The sequence below is a fragment of the Gracilinanus agilis genome, chromosome 6 (assembly GCF_016433145.1).
Source record: "Gracilinanus agilis isolate LMUSP501 chromosome 6, AgileGrace, whole genome shotgun sequence".
NCBI classification, from domain to species: Eukaryota; Metazoa; Chordata; class Mammalia; order Didelphimorphia; family Didelphidae; genus Gracilinanus; species Gracilinanus agilis.
Genome location: NC_058135.1, coordinates 102003453 through 102024150, shown reverse-complemented (window position 1 = coordinate 102024150; position 20698 = coordinate 102003453). Strand labels below are relative to the sequence as shown.

Genomic DNA, 20698 nt, shown 5'->3' with positions numbered 1-20698 from the left:
AGGGGGTAGAAAGAGAAGTTAATCAAGGGAGGGGATAAGGGATAGCGCCTCAATAGCAAACCACTGGTTTAAAAGGAAAAAAGTATAAGGAAAAAGGGGGTAGGAATAGGGGAGGATTCGAAAATGTCAGCAAATGCACAACTGATGATTATAACTTTGAATGTGAATGGGATGAACTCGCCCATAAAACGGAAGCAAATAGCAGAGTGGATTAGAAACCAAAATCCCACCATATGTTGTCTACAAGAAACACACATGAGGTGGGTGGACATACACAAGTTTAAGGTTAAGGGCTTGAGCAAAATCTTTTGGGTGTCAAATGAGAAAAAGAAGGCAGGAGTGGCTATTATGATTTCTGACAAAGCCAAAGTAAAAATAGATATGATTAAAAAAAACAGGGAAGGTCATTACATCCTGATTAAAGGCAGTATAAACAATGAGGAATTAATACTGCTCAATATGTATGCACCAAGTGGCATAGCACCCAAATTCATAAAGGAGAAACTGGCAGAGCTCAAGAAGGAAATAGATAGTAAAACCATACTAGTGGGAGATCTAAATATTCCTCTATCAGATCTAGATAAATCAAACCAAAAAATAAATAAGAAAGAGGTAAGAGAGGTGAATGAAGTCCTAGAAAAATTAGATTTAATTGATATGTGGAGAAAAATAAATAGGGACGAAAAGGAATACACCTTCTTTTCAGCTGCACATGGCACATTCACAGAGATTGACCATGTAATAAGGCATAGAATCATTGCAAACAAATGCAAAAGAGCAGAAATAGTAAATGTAACCTTCTCAGATCATAATGCAATAAAAATAATAATCAGGAAGGGCACCTGGAGAGGAAAATCAAAAACTAAAAAAAAATAAAAAATAACAAAATAACAAAAATGTAGATAATAGCAGTTATTTCCAAATGTTACAAAGATAAATTGAAATATTTGTAAAGCATCTTACAAACCTTAAAGTACTGTAGAAAAGCTGTCTTACTAGTAGTAGAAGTAGTGGTGGTGGTGGTGGTGGTGGTAGTAGTAATAGTAGTAATAGTAGTGGTAGTAATAATTGAGGTTGTACAGGTTTTAGTAGTAGTAACGGTAGTGCAAATAATAATAGGATCTACAATACTACTAACTTTTTAGATTGGTTCTCTCAGGCCAACATGCCCTCACCTTGGCAAGATTAGGTTCCTAGAGAAAGAATTCCCACCCCAAGGGTTCTATGAATAATCCTCTTGAGGGAAAATATATCCCCTCTACTTACTACTCTGTATCTTAAGCCTCTGTTGATGCATTTCTGTTTATACAATCATCCTCTTATAATATAACACACCTACCTACAGATATACAAGATTTATATAACCAGTCACTAATAATAATGCACTTTTGATCTTAAAAAATTACTTATCATTAACGCAAACAGGCATAATATTAAAAACAACATAGAGTACAGTCTTTCAATGTAGTAAGGATCTAGAGAAATAAATATATAGGAGCATTTGCTTAAAAAAGAACTAAAGTGCTCCAAGTGAATGGAACAATTTAACATTCCTTAAAGGGACAATATATTATAATGAATACTCTCATGTATACATATTTCTCTATATATCATGTATATAATGAATTATATTTGTGAATAATTCCATTATCCCCAAATCACATGCCAAGATCCTGACAAGGAATATAGGGCAATTATAAAAATCACTTCATTCCTAATCCTGTATTAGTTATAATAAGAAATGAGATAATTAGGAAATGATGAAAATTTGAAGATGGAAAAGCTAAACAGCCTGAGATCACTAGAAATATTCACTTAACATAAATTCTAGAAATGTACTTTCAAAAAAAAATATAAAAAACAAACCAATATACTTCAAATAATTTCAGCAAAGATATAGGCATAGTTAGACTTAGATTTAGTTAGACTAGACTTCTCTAATCCTTTTTTGAAACTGATGATCTGACTCTAGCAGATAATCAAAACCCAGTAATTTGGGAGGGGGGCGTTTTCTGCTGTAACTGTTGTTAATAAAAGTATTCTCCTACAGTATTTGAAAGAAAATATAAAAAACATTTTAGGAGCTGCATATGATAGTATATGTCTGTCATTGACAGGGTAAGATCCACAAGAGGGAGGGAATATTTAGGCATCAAATACCACTCTTTCTGAAGCCCCTAATGAGAGTTGTGGAAGATCCACAGAAAGACATTAGAATTCTACATTACTATCTATCTGATATGTGCAGTGTAAAGCTTGAATGTTGAATTGTCTAATTAAAGGCAACAACATCAGCAATAACAACTGCACCAAAATATGAAGCATAAAGAGAATAGAAAATAAAATGATATCAGAAATTCTAGATTCTCTAATCATTAGTTGAAAACAAAATCTAGGAGGCACTGATGACACACACACACACACACACACACACACACACACACACACACACACACAATTCAATATCAACCAAAAATGTCAATATAGAAAGTCTTCAGGAGTGGGAGAACTAGAGGTGAGAACTCTTAAAGAAGGAATGGAAAATTTCTGTTTGTCATTATGGTTGTAGTAAATCCAACAAAACAGAAATACCAGCTGGATCAAACAAGAAACAGAAAACTTATGCCCTTTTAATTATATGAATGATAGAAGAGTTGTGTTTGCCAGAGAAGTTAACTGAAATGGTTAGCTTCTCTGTGAAACTAAAAAGCACTGGGTCTGGCTAAGATCCATAACTGTTGGCTGAAACACTTCTCAGTGGCTCACAAATTACTAACAGAGTGCCTCACCAGCTTCTTGTCACACATGAGTCTGATTCTATCTTTTTTAAAATAAGGCATCATATGAGTCTGTTACAAAAGAAAGAAAGCATTAGCAACCCTTCCTGATATAGGCCAAGTACATGTTTATATTCTTGTTACAAGTATTCACAGCTTATATCACCTAAAAAATTTTATAAACACAGACAACAAAACATATTGGCTTTACAACAAAAAGATTGTGCCCCAAAGCCCCAGGGATTAAAAGAGTAACTATCTCTTTGCTAATTATTAAACAAGCTGCCTGAAATCACAATGACATTGATATTGCCTTCATAGATTATCACAAAGCCTTTGATTCAATTATGAACTCATGGCTTATTCATGTTCTGTAAATATATAATGTAGATCCCAGTATGGAGACAGCATTAGATTATTGGATGTCTGCCTGAAAAGCTACTCTCTATTTCAAAACATCAATAATACAATAATGTCAAGAACAATTGATCTCAAACATGATTTTTGGGGAGGACACAGTTTAAGCCCATTATGGTTCAGCTTGGCTTTAAATTTTTGTTGTCTCTCTTAAAAGAATGGTTTATGATTTCCAAATCACAAAATCAAAGCAAAATATCTTATTAATTACTTCATGTACATGTGTTAATTGTAAAGATTTTAAATTAGTTTATTCTGAGCAGAAGTGTTAGGACAGAGATAGAGTTGCAATATGAATACTGTTTTCTATGAAAGAGGAAACAGCCACAGAATGGTGCTGTGGGCTCTTTCAGGTGGAAGCCTTCTAAATAGAACTGAAGGCTCTTTAAGGAGAGATAATGAAGCCAGGAAGGAAAAGACAATTGGGACCTGACTTTTGAACTTCCTCTCTTCAGCAGGTTGCTGGAGAATTTCTCTGAGACTATTTGTCAATGATTGCAGAGAGATTACTTTGAGAAGTGGGGTTAACATGGAAGAAGCTGAGAAAAGTTGGTTGGAAGTGAGAGCTTTTCTCCCAAAGAGAGAAACAGCTGCCAGTAGAGGACTCTAAGTTTAGTTAGATAGAAATCTGATTTTTAGATAGTTGAGAATGGTTTAAAAAGTTAAAGTTCACCTTAGTGAACAAGAAGCCAATCCCTGAGGATTTAGTTTGGGGTGTTATATTTAGAAATATTAGAATTAGGATAAGAGTTTTCCTGTTTATTCCTACCTCCTTTATGCTGTTTCTGCCTCCCCTCATAATAAATAAGATTTGGATTAAGCTGTGTCCAGCATTTCATCCACCACCTTCAAGTAGGTTACCTTGACAGCTTTAGCCTATCTACACCACAACTGACCATTAATATACAAACCTCAAACAAGATCAATATTACCCATAACATGTAGATGACATGAAGTAGTATGATTCTACCAAACAGTGGTAATAATACAATATTTTAATCTTCCTCTCATTGAACCTGTCTCCAATGATATCCTAATATCATTTAGATTCTTTAAAAGCAAAATTCTTAACCAAAAGCCAAAGAAAGAGGAAGACTAAACTTGAACAGAGGTAAAATTGAATCACTGTATGAAGGTGCTATTTACAAATATCTGTTAACTTTTGACACATTGAATAAAGACACATTGTGAATAAAGTCATACAAAAGAAGACTATGGCTCAGTGTATTGAGATTTAAAAACATATTGAAATAAAAACTAAATGGGAAGAACGCATCATTCAAAATAATTAACTCTTATTTAATATTAACCTTAACATATGTTTTTGTAATTGTAAAATTGACCATAACAGATTTGTCAACTATCCTAACTAAAATCATATAATATTAGTATAACAAAGCTCACAATTTTGTATTATGCTAAAGTAACTATTGAAAGTTTAGAACATCAATGAAAAAGAGTAAAAAGAATTGTGAGACATCCTGAGAACACACGATAAATAGGTCAGAAACCTACAAAAATATTTTTGGCACAAAAACATTTCACTTCATGGAACAGTAGTAGAAGTTGAAGATAGAAACATCATTGGAGTTGTCTATTGTCAATAAAAGTAGTTTATCTCTGAAGTCATAGCTCTGGCAAGGCTGTAATAGAAAAGAGTGATATCTTCATTACATCAGTAAACAATATGTCAAAAAAGCAACATCAAATATGTATTTGAGTTATGTTAATTTTGTTATAGAAACAGGGGTTTATGGTAGCAATTCAGGACTACATCATTAAAATGAAAAATTATAGAAGGATTTTCTTTGAGTAGAGGCTACTGTTCTGTGTAGATTATGTAAGGAAATGGTAAAAAAAAAATTGCAATACATAGGAGAATTTTTTTTAAAATACCAGAAATCTCTGTCATGAAAACTGGAAAAAAATAGTGTATAGGATTTTATTTTAGGAGCTCTCTATTTTTCATGGACCAACAGATGACAAATCTCCTAGAGAACTCAACCAATAAACTATTTTGAGGCTGGAACATTATCACAGACTGCTGTTGCCTACACTGACCCAGATATAACACTGATCCACAAAAACATATGGACAATCTCTTAAACAGATGTTGTCATAAATAATTCACATAATCTCCAAGCCTTGTGGAACAAAATGCTTTCAAAATTAAAAGACTAAGCAGAAGGAATTAAAATCATGTGAGAAAAGAACGAGATACCCAACATTCCCGCCATTGTATCTGCTACTGTACTTTAGTAAAGGATGCTTTCAATGAACATAGAGGTGATGATCTTTTACAGTGATACTTTTTGCAACTTTAGAAGCCACTTGTGCAATGTTATGTTGGATATTAATTATAACAACAGGATGGTGACATCCAAAGATAATTTATATCCTAACTTCTTCAAACAAAATGAAAAACAATTAAAAATAACAATAACATCATGACATGACTTGAAGGTTAGAATTATTGTAGTCATCAGATGCTGGCTATTTTTCACAAACTAAAGAATAATAAATTCTAACACTGTAAATATAGGATCTAAAGTGTTTATCAGAATCTTAACAAATAAACTGTGATAGAACTGTACAACTGCCATATATAGAATTATTTCTCATAACTATCCAAGTATAACATTGTTTTATAAAACTTAAGAAAGTTTTAATAATGATGCCATGTCAAATATTCATTCTCCCTGAGCTATATGGTTCAAAAACCCTTCAAAATGTAGAGATCTAGTGGAAGAAATGAAAATCAAGTCAGCGTATCTGATCATATCTTCCCTCCTACTGGAGTCTTACCGGCAATGCTCTTGGTGAAGCTAAAGAAGATGAACTTATATAAAAATTCTTTTAACTGGTCACAAAAAGCAGTTGTGTTATCTACCTGTGTAACTTTCTGCAGAATATTTTTTAAAAAGATTAATAGCGGGACAGTGACTTGCTCTGAGACCACTCTTTCCTTAACTCCATTGGAAAAAAAATGAGATCCTGGTATCTCTTCCAGGGATCTACTTGTATTTAGCCACTGTTTCACCTATCTTTCCTACTCTGTGAGCTTTGGAGCTCAAGTTGTTTAGAGAAGAAGTCTCTCCAAGCTATATTATTATCTTTTCTATAAAATTCTGTTTAGGGAAACAATCTTTATTACAATTTTTCCCTCTTGGCTTTACTTCCATCTCTAAAAATTAGAAAAGAAACATGAATAAAATTATAAGTGATCTAATTAACACACCAGGAACACTTTTAAGGAAAAAATTATATTTCATCAGAGGATCCATTGAGAAGAGTAGGCCAATGTTTGCATAAGGAGTGAGGAGTAAGAAAAATAATTTAAAGATATGTCTCAAGAATTGAGATTTTTTCAGTCATGTATTTTGTCATATGACTTCTAAAAATCACCACATTAAATAAATAAATTTATTTGGGTAGAACGGTCATTTTTACTATGTTAGCTCATCCTACCCATGAGCAATCAATGTTTTTCCAATTGTTTAGATCTAGTTTTAATTGTTTGGAAAGTGTTTTGTAGTTGTGTTTGTATAATTCCTGTGTTTGTTTTGGTAGATAGATTCCTAAGTATTTTATATTGTCTAGGGTGATTTTATGATCTCTAATTTAGTTTTCATCTGGGGATTTTTAATTTGTTCACTTTCTAGTTTTTTGATTTGCATGTCCTAATTTGTTAATATATATGCTCAAAGATTTTTTTTTAATAGAATGAACTTTTGTTTATACTTGGTCCTAGGTAATATGTTCACTAAAAGAAGCCATCTTATAGAACCTACTCAGAAATTTAATGTTATACAAAAAAAAAGAAAACGTATGTCCTTTCCCATTTAAAATCAAGACTACCCGAAAACATTATTTGTTTTGTGGTTATAGTTCTATTCATCTTTATTTTCCATTTTATTGTATTAGCCAAAGGGCCTTCTGACAACTTGTAATTTTTAATGGAAATACAGTTGATTTAGAAACACTATTGTTAATAAATTATATCATAGTTTTGGTATTTTTCTTTTTTTTCATCATGAGTGGAATTTTGCACAATATTTGCATTTGTTTCTATAGATTTTCTTATGAAGGGCAATGTGGTGAGCATTATATTGAATATATCTGACACAAAGCCATTGAAAATCTCAAGGAATTTTTTTAGGTATTTTAAGTTATAATCACTGGCAGCACTTTCTTGAATATGATCCATTATGATGAGCAGGCTACAGTAACCCTGGAAGTTATGTAGACCACTTAACACTAGAGGGTGCTGTGGGGAAATGCTAAGTTCAGAGGTCAGGTAAACTTTATCTCCTAGAGCAGTGATTCCCAAAGTGGGCGCCACTGTCCCCTGGTGGGTGCTGCAGTGATCCAGGGAGGCAGTGATGGCCACAGGTGCATTTGGGGTTGATGAATAACTGTAAGGGAGCGGTGATAGTATGTGATGGGGGCGCTAAGTAATATTTTTTTCTGGAAAGGGGGTGGTAGGCCAAAAAAGTTTGGGAACCACTGTATCTACCTCTTTTTCTGGATAACTGCTCCTCTCTGTTGTTCTAGGCTTTCTTTAGAAAAAGCTGTCCAGGGTTTCAGCCACTACTTTCGGAAAGTAATGAATCATGGGTGGACTATATACTTCAGGGGGAAAATTAAATTTACATGGAATAGGATTGAAAAATATTTAATAAACAACCCTAGGTCAAAAAAGAAATTAAGCAAGGTGGTAGCCACTGTCAAGCTTCAGGATCATCAGACTCTTGTAGCCTGAGCTTTGTGTCTCAAAAAACAAGAAACCTTCTTCAATGGTTCAAGTCTTACTCCTCTGAGTGACCAAATCATGAGGATGGCCTGTTTGCACTTATAAAGTAGGACCAACCCAAACTATGTCAAGCTGTTATTCTTTCTGCAACATTAGCATAAAAGTATTATCTGCATATTCAAATAATTTCTTGACTTATCTTCTATCTACCAGAAAATTAAGCTTTCTTCTCATCCCTTTTGTATTTTAATGAACTCAGTGTCTTAAACATAGCTTAATGGAAGCTGCCAATTAAGCATGGCACCATTGTATGAAGTGCTGTGGCTGTTACCATATGAACCAACATAATAAAAATAAAATGAATTAATGTAATTACTGCACAAGCTGTGCCAACGATAATCATTCCCAAACCTAGTCAGCCCTAAATAGACTATAGGCATATCTGGAATCTAAGAGTCTCGAGGGCATGGTTCATATACATAAATTCAGATGACACATGAGCTGCTCATATTAGAAGCTAGCAAATGCCAGAGTTAGCAAGCACCCCCAATGCTTTTCTACTCATTTTCTTTCAGAGGATTAATGACCAGTGACATGAAGGAACTCTAAAACACTAATGCCTTCCACAGTCCCTTTTCCTCACTGTTCTGTTCCTGCTAGGATACTAACCTTCTGCTATTTTCCTATACGGATGGCTCATCAACTAAGCCAGTGATGAAAAACCATTTAGAGACCAAGTGTGCAAATTGCAACCCTCACAGCACATGTGAGCCCCCACCTTAGCCCAGACAGGGGAGAGAGAAAGCATTCACATTGGGCTGCTAGACAGAGGAGGGAATGATAAGAGAAATGTCCTCAGGCATGCATGGAGAGAGGGAAGAGAGCAGCCCTCTCCAGCATGCATGCCATAGGCTAGCCAGCATGAAACTAGGATATTTGGGGCATTGGTTAATCCTTATGCTTTGTTGATTATAAGTGGAGGAGTAGACTACCATTATATCTTATTGTAATTTGATGAAATGCCTATTCTTCTACATCCTATGTTATTTCTGCCCATTCATCATCATACTTGCTCTCTCAGCAGCTGAAACCTAGGATTTTTTTTCTATGTAATACTTTCTCCTTCTCCCACCACTGTCTCCTCCGCTTGATGACCAACCCTGGTCAGATTCTGCTTCTTCATCATGGCAAAAAGAAGGGTCCTATATCATGTGGATATCTCTCATATTCTGAGAATTAACAATAATAAATTAAATGATTAATTTTCAAGGTAAATACATGACTCAAAGGATTCTAGCAAACTCTTAGCTTTCCAATGTTGTACAGTCTCTAGTTATGTCTTTTTTGCTTCCTACTCTATGATGAGCATTGTTAGAGTATGTGTATATATGTATATATATACACATATATATGTATGTATATATATATATATATGTGTGTGTGTGTGATGTTAACACATGTATGTGCTTACACTGAGATCTCATGTGAATTTTTGAAGCTATTTTCTGAGTTTTGTGGCTAGTAAGTATTTTTAAATATGTACCAACAACTTTAGAGAATAAGTCCCATAAAAGTCAGTTTCTGGATGAAACAAGAATGAGGTATGTTGAGGTACATTACTAGGCAAAATGTCATAATTTTAACAAATGGTTGAGATTGAAAAGAGTCACTGAACCCTCAATTCGCTCTGAATACATCTTAACCAACATGCCAGAGAAAGTAGTAAGAAAATCATAAAGGATCTATATCAAGATAGGTACAGATAATATATGAGATTATGCAAATTAGGTAAATTAAAATCTCTAGCCTTAGGCACATTATTTACTAGTGTACCAAAGGAGTTTGCTGATATAATTTAATATCCTATCAATAGAGTACGTATTTTGGTAATTTTTAGAAAATGTAGGAGTACCAAATGTTTCTCATTTATTAAGCATGGCAAGTAGATTCCAGAAACTATAGACTAATAAGCTTGGTTTCTATAACTGAAAAAATTCTCAAACAAATTATGTATTGAATATGGTCATTTTATTTAAATAAATCATTATCAGTAGGAATTAAATTAGATTGACTGGGAACAAGTTATGGTAAACTATATTTTATATTTTATAAGGTTGCCAGGTTGATAAATCAAGGCAATATTATAGCTACATCATATCTTAATTTCAAAAAAAGATTTAACAAATCTCTTATGGTGTTATTTCAGAAAAGGCAGTAAATTATGAAAACTGATAGGATGGATTATTTTATTTTTGTCTTTACAACCTCAGTGGCTAGCATAATTCCTTGAACATGATGAGATCTTAATTGTTATTGTTGTTTAGTTGTTTTTATCTCTTTTTTACCTTATTTTGGGCTTTCTTGGCAAAGTTACAGAAGTGATTTTCCTATTTCCTTCTCCAGCTCATATTATAAATGGGAAAACTGAGGCAAATAGGATTAAGTGACTTGCCTATGTTTACACAGCTAGTAAATGTCTGAGGCCAGATTTCAATTCAGAAAGATGAGTCTTCCTGACTCCAGGCCTGGTACTCTATCCATTGTGTCACCTACCTGCCCCAGTATCTTAATACATGTTATAAAAAATTACTAAAGAAAAAAATTGAATTGAATTAATAATAGTGATAAAAAATGGCTTCATGAGTGGTATACTAACCCACCCCAAATAATGTTGTTTAATTGTCCTAAATTAACTTTAGGAAACTTTGTAGCATTCACATAAATGAAAGAATTAAGTTTCAAAATAATTTTGACAGATTTAGACACTAGATGAAAATAAAGAAGTTAAAATTTCACTAAGACAATTCCAAGATTCACATTAATTTTTAGGTACAGGTAAAGAAATATCCAATATGGCAGAAAATCATTGCAAGAGTATCTTGGGGAATTCAGATGACCTCTAAGAAAAATAAACCAGTGAAGGAGAGATTGAGGAAACAAGGGAGAAATGATATAATTAATCAAAATATATTGTCTGAGAAGGAGGACATGCCAAATTCAGAATCACAAATGGAGTGGTTACCCTTGGAAAGGAAATGCGAAATGCTTACCAAGTATATAGTAACACAGAGAAATTAAAACAAACATTGGCAGAAGCTATAGTTATGTTAATATTATTGGTAATTTCTTTTCCAAGATCACATTTAGTTTTTTCTGGTAAGTAGTTGTAAAAGTAAGCAAATGAAGATCTAGTATATGCTATTTATGGTAATTTATCAGATAAATTTGGACAATATCCACAATTAGATCATTTTCTGAATATCAGTACACAAAATTACATATACATAATCCTAATACTTCTAAGTGACCCAAATGGATTTACACTGTTTCCTTCCCTGTTCTGAGAACTATAATTTTAGGAAGAACATTTTTATGCCATTGAGGAGCCAGAATAGCCAGAATATGGCAATCAGTTTCCCATTTAAGAGATCTTAAGGTCATGTTATGCAGGGATCAATAGAAGAAACTAAGGATATTTACCCTATGAAAAAGAAGTTGGGGAGGGGGGCAAAACTAGGATCAGTGAGTAGAAGTTGCAGAGACACAAAATTAAACTTGGTGAAAAAGAAAGAGAAAAAAGAGAAAGAAAAAGGAAAAAAAAACTTCCTAATGATTCCAAAAATGAAATGGACTGACTTAGAAGATAGTGACTTTCCCCTCACTGATGGTAGTCAATGAGTGGATGGTCTGTTGTCAGTAAAGATGTTGATAGAGGGGATTCTTATTCAGTTACAGGTAGAGAGGTACAAACCTCTCACCTGCCTTCTAAGTTGGAGATATGTTGATTTTCTTGTTCTGATTCCTTTGAGTAAGAGTTATGAATTGATTCTAGAATTTCTGAAACCAGTTATTTTTTCCATAACTATTGTTTTTCAGTCATTTTAGTCATGTCTGATTTTTTGTGACCTCATTTAGGATTTTCTTGTCAAAGATACTTCAGTAGTTTCCCATTTTCTTCTCCAACTCATTTTTACAGATGAGAAACTCAAGTAAACAGGGCTAAGTGACGTGTCCCAGGTAACACAGCAATTAGGATTCTGAAGCTGAATTTGGACAAAGGTCTTCCTGAATTCATGCCCAGCATTCTATCCACTTGGTCACCTAGCTTCCCTAGATTCCTCAAATAGAGACATCCCTAATTGACAATAGAATCAGAGGCATCTTTTAAAATATTTTCTCCAATTTCTCACATTTTACATATTCAAATTCATTTATTTTTGTTGTTTAGTGAGAAAGGAATTGTGAAGGAGGGTGAATGGAGAATCACTTTGCCTTTCTATTAGGACATACATAGAGACAGACACCAGTAATGATGCCTTAAGCTCTTCATCTACGTGGTCATTTCAACACTAATAAAATGTGGAGGGCAACCTGGTGAAAGAAATTGTCCTATAAAATATTAGCATTAATTCTTTCTTTTCCTCTCCCACTTGAGGCAGAATGTGGTGGTCGACTGAAAGCTGATTCCAATCCAAGAGATCTGTACTCGCATGCTCAGTTTGGTGACAACAATTACCCAGTCCAAGTCCGGTGTGAGTGGCTACTAATGTCAGAACGAGGCTCTTCAGTTGAATTAATTTTTCAGACTTTTGAGGTTGAAGAAGAAGCAGACTGTGGCTATGACTATGTCCAGATCTTTGATGGTCATGATTCAACAGCTCGAAATCTTGGTCGATTCTGTGGCTCAGGAGTAAGTACTGGGAATTGTTTAGTCACTATTTCCTCATGGTAATTTTATAAAGTGATGCAAACTTTCTCATCTCATTTCTTTCCTGGAAGTCAGCCAACTGATTAAATGTCCTAATTCAAGGTTGAAAGTTGACTCAACTGAGAAAGTTTAATGAATGTTCTTAAAATTCTTCCCCCCAAATTCTGTCTCATATTGACTTTCTATTGGATACTGAGGAATCCCAGGAGAGACTATCTCATCTTTCTAGTGTCCAAACAAGATTTAAAGAGGAAATAACCTAGTTCATGGAATAAAAAGAGATAAAAGAAGCAGACCAAACACCACTTTTTAAAAAACTCATAATTAAGATTAGGTAATCTTTGAAAATAAGAAAAGGGGTAGCTAGATTTGTGTTTTATTATACTTCAATACTAATGTTCTGCTCTGATATTGTGGAATGGAGGTGATTGACTGCATTCTTTGAAGCTAGTACAATAGACATAAAACTATGATAGGTTTTCTCATCCTGGAAAGACTTTGAGAATCAACCTCTCACAGAATAAATATCTGTTATCTAAAGTCCTGTTTAGTTGGGTTTGGATAGACTTGCAAAACTGTATGTTGGCCAAAAGGAAATGTATTTCATGTATTTTGGCCACAACAATTCATGACATAAATCCATTTATAACTGGCGATGTTGCAGTCTATATTGGATAAAGGGATTACCCACAATAATGAAACCATTATTTATTGGCAAAGAAATTGTTTTTTATTAAAAAATTTAAATATATACCTAGTGTCATGTTGAGTATATTATAAATGAGCTAGAGAAGAAAATGGCAATCTATCCCAGGATCTTTGATATGAAAACCTTAAATGGGATCACGATTTAAACATGTCTTCTTTTTTATGCTGTCGTAGTAATTTAAAGTATTCAATGGAAACACATTGAGATTTTTAAAAAGCTTACATGTGTATAATTATTTCACTTTTGAGTTTTTCTAAAATATTTAACTGAATTTAAGAAAAAGAGGAGGAAGGGAATCTTTTTATACGATTTACAATTGGCCTCAAATTCATTTCTACTTACCAATAATGATGGAAAAATGCCAAGAAACTTAAGTCTGGTTCTAATTCCTTTATGCATTTGAACCCAGGAGAAGACTGGATTTTTCTTCAAGAATCTTCCAGAGTATGTTGAAACAGATAAGGATATAAACTAGCTCTTAATAGAGCTAAAATATAGTTTATATCCTCCCTCCCAAAATATATGTTATCCATGTAAATATAAATGTTCTACAGAAGAAAAGTTTCAATAGCCTCAAATGTTGAAAAGAGTTCAAATAAGTCTCCTGCTCTGGGCACTCAGCAGACTACTCTTTAACCAAATAGACTACTTAGAATGACTACAGACTATTTGCCTCTTAGCATGTGAAGCCAACTTTCAAAAGCCCAAGTCTTGTGATGCTCACTGGTTTATGTTGAAATTCATTCCATAGTATAAAGCCATCTCAGAATGGAATTATTTTTGCTAGGTTCATATTGCTCTGGGTTAAGTTACAATTGCAGTGCAAGTAAAGGCTTTTTAAAAAATCCTCAAGCATCAACTCTGTTATGAAAAAACTACCTTATTTTTTTTTTATTTCTAGCCACCTGAAGAAATCGATTCATCCGGGGATGCTATTTTAATTTATTTCCACACTGACGATACAATCAACAAGAAAGGATTCCATATACGATACAAAAGCATAAAATACTCAGATGCCACTCATACCAAAAAATAATGCCAAAACCTCTATGTCCAAAAGAAAAGGAGCGAGCTTGATGGGGAGAAGCATTTTTTTACTGAAGTTATTAGCACAAAAATTTTCTATAATGAGCTTGAATCAACACAAATCTTCAAAATCACAATTGTTTCTGTTCCCAGATTGAAGTATTCAGGTAGCCCAACAGAATAGACATGATGGTGATGTGTGGGCTCCATGCTTGATTATATCTGCAAACCTGGTGGAAGGGCATTGCATGCTTCCAGGAGGACTAGATGAGTTTTTTTAAACAGCTTGATTTATGTCATTAATGCCTGGCAATTGAATCAATTCCATTCAGAAAAAGTGATCCTTCAGATTTCTTCCTTCTAAAAATTGTTTGGTGTCCAGGAAAGGGGAAAACAAACAAGCAAACAAAATAAAACTCCTACAGATTACACACAATTTGAAATACTCTTCTTGTATCTTTGTCTAATTGCTTTGGCTTTGCATCCAGAATGCAGTGCAAACCTGCAAGCCAGATACATGATATGATTTGACACAGGGAGGTCCTTTGAGGGTGGTCTGTGTGTGTGTTAAAAATTCATTTCTTCAGTATTTTGAAGCTGGAATGCACCAGCTTCGTTGTTTTCATTTTTATTCCAGCTTAACATATTTGAAATATAACCAATCTTTGCACCATTTTACTTATGACATTTCCACATTTCCCCAAACTTCTATTCTATAGTCATTATTGCTAATATTCTAAAAGCACGGTTGCTGTCAGTCTCCAAAAGTGCTCAGTTTATGGGTAAAGTCACTTTTCTGTGGAGGTATTTTCTTCTCACCTACCTTAAATCCAAGAAGCTATGTGATATCTTCGGAACCTGAAAGGAAATAAATAAGCCTTGGGAGCAGGATTCTTCAAGCTGGCTTCTCTCATACAGTAGCCAGTGAAGATGTCCTCACCACTGCTTGCCTCTTCCTTTGGAACATTTTATGAAAAATTGCTCTTGACATTGTGGTATTTGGTTTAGTTAACCAGAAATGACACTGAATGGTAACCAAATGGTCGCTTCTGGACCAATTGTAAGATTTCCCTCCACTCAAGGAGTGAGTAAAGAAATTTTTTGGCGGCAAAAATGATCTATTGCTGAAAGAGAATTTCTATGGTGCTATCCCATGAACATTTTTTTTTGTTTCAAGTTTTAGACCTTTGAGCCAACAACCTGCAGTTCATGAATGTCTCCCAATGCCTGGCTGGCTTCATTCAAAGATTGAAGACTTGTTAAATGTATCAGTGGATTCTTGTGTTGGCAGTGCTGGTCCTGTGGAACAAGGACTTCTAATGGCCTTAGAAATCTTGCACATGATCAAATAGATCTTTCTGTAGATACATCTTTGATTTGATAAATAATTTTGACAAGTTGAACATTTTAATGTTAACACTATGATTTCAAGCAAAATCATTTCCATGGCTAGAGCATCTGATGTAAATATAAAGGCCTGCTTTTGATATATAGAAATGTTATTTTAGATGGAATTCTGTGCTTTAGGCCATATGTAATGTTATTGTATATGCCTATGTGTGGATGTATGTATGAGAGAATGTTGCAAGTGGATGAGAGGTGTTGTGTGTTTAGATAGCTCTGCCTTCCATACCAAGTTATACTGGAAGCCTGCTTAGAGGTAGCACCTTTTCATTGACGGTTTCATGGATAAACAATGGGGACTTTAAATCCCTACAGACTCAGTTACAAGAAAGTGTGCTGATTCAGTTGGAAAAAAATGTTATTTTGATACTCTGTGATGTAGGCTGCAACCCAAAGTAGCTTAGTTTCTGTTACTTGTCCATGAACATTCACTGGCACTAATAAATTGGGTGTTTTTTCTTTTGTTTTTATTCTTTAAATTTTTTTCATAATCAAGATGTTTGTAGTTCTCATAAGGTATCAGTTTTGATGGGAAACAGTCATTGCTTTGCAAATTTGTTTATACTAATTAATTACAAATGATAAGTCTAGCTTCAAAAAATTCTTTTCAAGTGGTCACTCAACAGAGAATTTAAGTACATGCTCTGTGTTAGGAATAATGCTAAGTGTTTGGGATACCCCTCTCCACCCCCAATAAAAGAGGCCCCTACTCTCAAGGAGTGTAGATTTATTTTTTTAATTTTGTAAAAAAATAATTAATTAAATTAATTAATTTAGAATATTTTTCCATGGTTACATGATTCATGTTCTTTCCTTCCCTTCCTCTCTTCCCATTGCTGTAACCAACAAGCAATACCACTGGGTTTTACATGTATCATTGATCAAAACCCATTTCCATATTATTAATATTTGCAATAGAGTGATCATTTAGAGTCTACATCCCCACACATATCCCCATTGAACCATGCAATCAAGAAAATGTTTTTCTTCTGTGTTTCTAAAAAGTATACATTTAAATGGAGGTAATAACATATAAATTAATAACTACAAAAAGAAGACTATAACTGGAAAGGAAAAGGGTATTAGAAGTTGAAGAGAAAAGTCAACCATACTCTTGACATTATCAAATCTAATTATACTTGATGCCTTCAATGGACTTAAGCATTTTGAATATGGCTTAATGGAACAAAGTAATTCTAGTATTTCTTCAACACTTTCTTGTGGATCCTCAATTGGATCAAATATATTGATAGGTTCAAATGGACATTATAAACATATAAAATTTGTATTTGTATGGGTTTGTATAAGATTTCTACTTGTAATAGTAAATTGAAACAAACTATGGAAGATGAGTCTAGTATTTTGAAAAATTTTGATATGACTTCAAAAGTAAAAATGATATATAAATTTCAGTACCCCAAATGAAATTAGAAAGCAAATGGCTAGTCTATAAATTGGTGTCTATGGCCACTGAATTTTTTGCTACTTTTAATTTTTGAATCAGAGGGGTAGCACTATATGGTGGCTAGAGAGCTAATTGTAGAGTGAAGAAGACCTTAGATCGAAGTTCTACCACTGACACATAGTATTTATATGAACATGAGCAAATCATCTCCCTAATGTATCAATGAATCAATCTATTTAATACCAATCAAGCAAGCACCTTTTATGATGTTCCTATTGTTTACCAGGACCTGTGCTAATCAAAGAGTATACAAATTTTTTAAAAATCAAACAATCTCTACAGACAATTATTGTTGCAGGACTTGGTATAACAAGGTGCTTTTTAACTGCATGATTATTGAATGCTCTAAGGTCTTGCACAAAGTGATAGACCACTTTGCCATTTGTATCTAGCTTGGACTTTTTTACAGGTAATATGGGAGTATTGTATTCAGAGATACAGGGTACCATTATTCCTTGCTGTAATAAGGACTCTATAATTGGAGTAATCTCTTCAAAGGCCTCTTTGCTCAGTGGGTATTATGGGATTGCCAATGGTGGACCTTCTTTAGTTGCAATCTTAACAGAGACTGCTGATTTTAATAACCCCACATTTGTGGAACTGGTAGGCCTTAAATCTTCTTGGATATCTTCTGGTATCTGGTAAATATGATTCCCTTCTCTTTATTTACTTCATCTAAGAAAAAAACTGGGAATAAGTTCAAAGATTCTTCAGGTAGTTCCAGGGATATATCTCCAGTAGGGGTACACACTATTGTTGCCCTCAGTTTACATAAAAGATCTCTACCTACAAGGTTCATTGGGGAATTTGGCATCAGTAAAAATGAATGTTCCACACTAAGAGGTCCCAAAGATACCATTTTTTATGGTAATTTCTTCACTTGGGGTTTTCTTGGTACACCCACAACTTGCATTGTTCCCACTGCTTCACACTCATCAGGAGATTTTTGCAACACAGATTTTGCAGCCCCTGTGTCCAACATGCAGTCATAAAGATGGTCACCCCACTAGGGTTACATGGTGTTCTTTACTGTTTCATGGAGAGTGAACTGGAATTACAGATGCTAATATATTAGGATCAGAAAAAACTAAATTCTTGTTCCTGTCCTTTACTCACTATATTATTATTATTTGCTTGCTTTGTTTTGTTTTGTTAAATCACTACCTTCTCTGTTTCCAAAAAGTCATTTTGCCTATAGTCAGTTCCACTCCCCTTAGAAAACCTTCATAAAGCAGGGGAAATAGTTTTGCCAGGTTTTCTTCGAGAGCCTCGGTTTCTCTGTTTAGTTTTATCATGTTATCTTTGTCTACTTGCATTCTCTTCAATACATTTTCCAGATAGAGGACTTTTAAATTTAGTTCATTGAATGCCATTTGTCTAATCATTACGCCTTTCCATTGTCTAAACAACAGTAGAATCATTTTTTTCATTATAATCATTAGTATCAGGATAGTTAAAATCAGTAGTATATATATATATATATATATTACCCTAAATAAAGTAATAGAGAGTAGTACCATTGCCTACTGAGGTAAGCCTAGTCCCTGGAACGTAGAGTTGGACAGTGTATAGGAGAAAAGCTGGAATATCTCCCAATTTGAGATAACTGAGCACCATTTTGTTCTAAAAAGCTTTTATTCTGCTGGAAAGAGCTGTACTAGTTGTGCCTGTATTACCACACAGCACCCTCTAGGGACCACTGCAGTCATATTGCAGAGTAGAAGGTCTGTTAATATTTTGGAATTATATCTGTTTGTAGTAAGAAGAGCCAGTTGACCTAACTTTGAAACAAAGTTGTTATAGGCTGGCAAGAACACTGAGGCCTTCTCGAGCCCTACTCACCTTCTACACATCACTGAAAGTATTGTCCAGGAGACATACATGTTACAAATTAAATCTTTCATATTTCCTTTCACTTATTCCTTTTGAATCTTTGGGTAAGTAATTTACCTTCTCTGAGTTTAAGCTTCTTTATTGTAAAAAAAAATAATTTGGTCAAGTTCTCTGAGGTCCTTTCCAGGTCTAACCTTATGTTTTTCTGATCTCTAAATTCTTTTATAACTCAACATGCTAAAAGTTATTAAAGTCTATTGTATTGTGATAAACTAAAAATAACACTACAATTATATTGAAAGCAATTCAATTCTTACCTGATGATTCAGAAGGCACTTCAGGTTTTTACACTATTTCAGTGTGACCCTTAATTTGTTTTTCTATAGATGTCCCAAAGTGCCTAGTTACAATTTTAATTTATAGAATGTCATATAACCAAGATTGCTGTTTTTAACACTTAAAAAAATCTTTTAGCAGTTTATTCAGTCTATTTGCCTTTAATATGCTAAAAAGTAAAATGCAAACAGCTTTATACTGTTGCTTTGTTCCAGTGGTTCCCAAACTTTTTTGGACTACCACCCCCTTTTCAGAAAAAATATTACTTAGCATCCCCTGGAAATTATGAAACAATCTATTGAACTCGGAATAGAATGTAATACAAAAAAAAGTGTGGCCATCACCACTCTCCTGGATCGCTGAAGCACCAACCAGGGGGTGGTAGCGCCCACTTTGGGAATCACTGCTTTGTTCAAACAAACAGAAGCCCTTTTTGTAGTTCCTATTACTTCATTATTTCATCACAAATTTTTTTGAACTGCCCTTCAATATATTGTTTGAGTTTGGGGTCTACTATATTATTAGTATCATAGAATTCTCAAAGACTTTTAGGAAATTCCTCTTTCTTACTATGACATTAAAAAAATACAAAATTCCTAAAACTCCCTATTAAGCTAAGGGGAAACCTGATATAGAATCTTACATAATGAACCTCCAAATTATATTTCACTGGCCCATAAATATCCTTATCCTGACCTATTGGTTGAAATCTTTCATCCTTTCCAGGATCAATTGCTTGCTGACTTTGTCATACTCTTGTGTTCTGATGACAAAAGTCACTAGATTCTCTCTTCAGTCAATCAGAGTCCTATGAAGCAACCTAACCTGCCACAGTCAGGGGAGAACACTGAACCTCTCTCTTTTGGACTGTTCCAGTTTCATTTACTCTTGGTAAAGTATGCCAGAACCTTAGTTTCAAGTTCTGTTTGTTGCTATTGCTTTTAAAAATAATATGATTTGTTTTCCTTCCCATATCCTATTTTCCTTATTGTTTAATCATATTTTAGTGTAAATATTGACTATTAGGCATTTTCCTAAAGGGTATACAATTGTAAAATGATGTATTTATGGCTTTCATACAGTACATATATTATTTGTGAAAAGTTCCTTCTTAAGATCATGTTAAATTGCATGCTCCTTTGGATTTCTGCATTATGTTTCTGAGGAATACTACCATGTGTTATCTCTTATACCATATACTTTTGGTATAAAGTAACTGGAGAAATTTTGCCTTAGAAACTTTTTTTCTTTTCAGAAGTAAGGAGAAAAT

The 20698-nt window shown here is 33.9% G+C and overlaps 1 protein-coding gene across 1 annotated transcript in view; it reads left to right on the top strand.

Annotated features, from left to right (window-relative positions):
* Positions 1 to 14804, top strand: part of TLL1 (tolloid like 1) — a 281506-nt gene extending 266702 nt beyond the window's left edge. The window contains exons 20-22 of the mRNA XM_044681682.1: positions 7749 to 7797; positions 12383 to 12637; positions 14266 to 14804. Of these exons, the coding sequence (XP_044537617.1) occupies positions 7749 to 7797; positions 12383 to 12637; positions 14266 to 14400 (439 nt within the window). The 3' untranslated portion in view covers positions 14401 to 14804. The remainder of the gene's footprint in view (positions 1 to 7748; positions 7798 to 12382; positions 12638 to 14265) is intronic.
* Positions 14805 to 20698: the final 5894 nt, after the last annotated feature.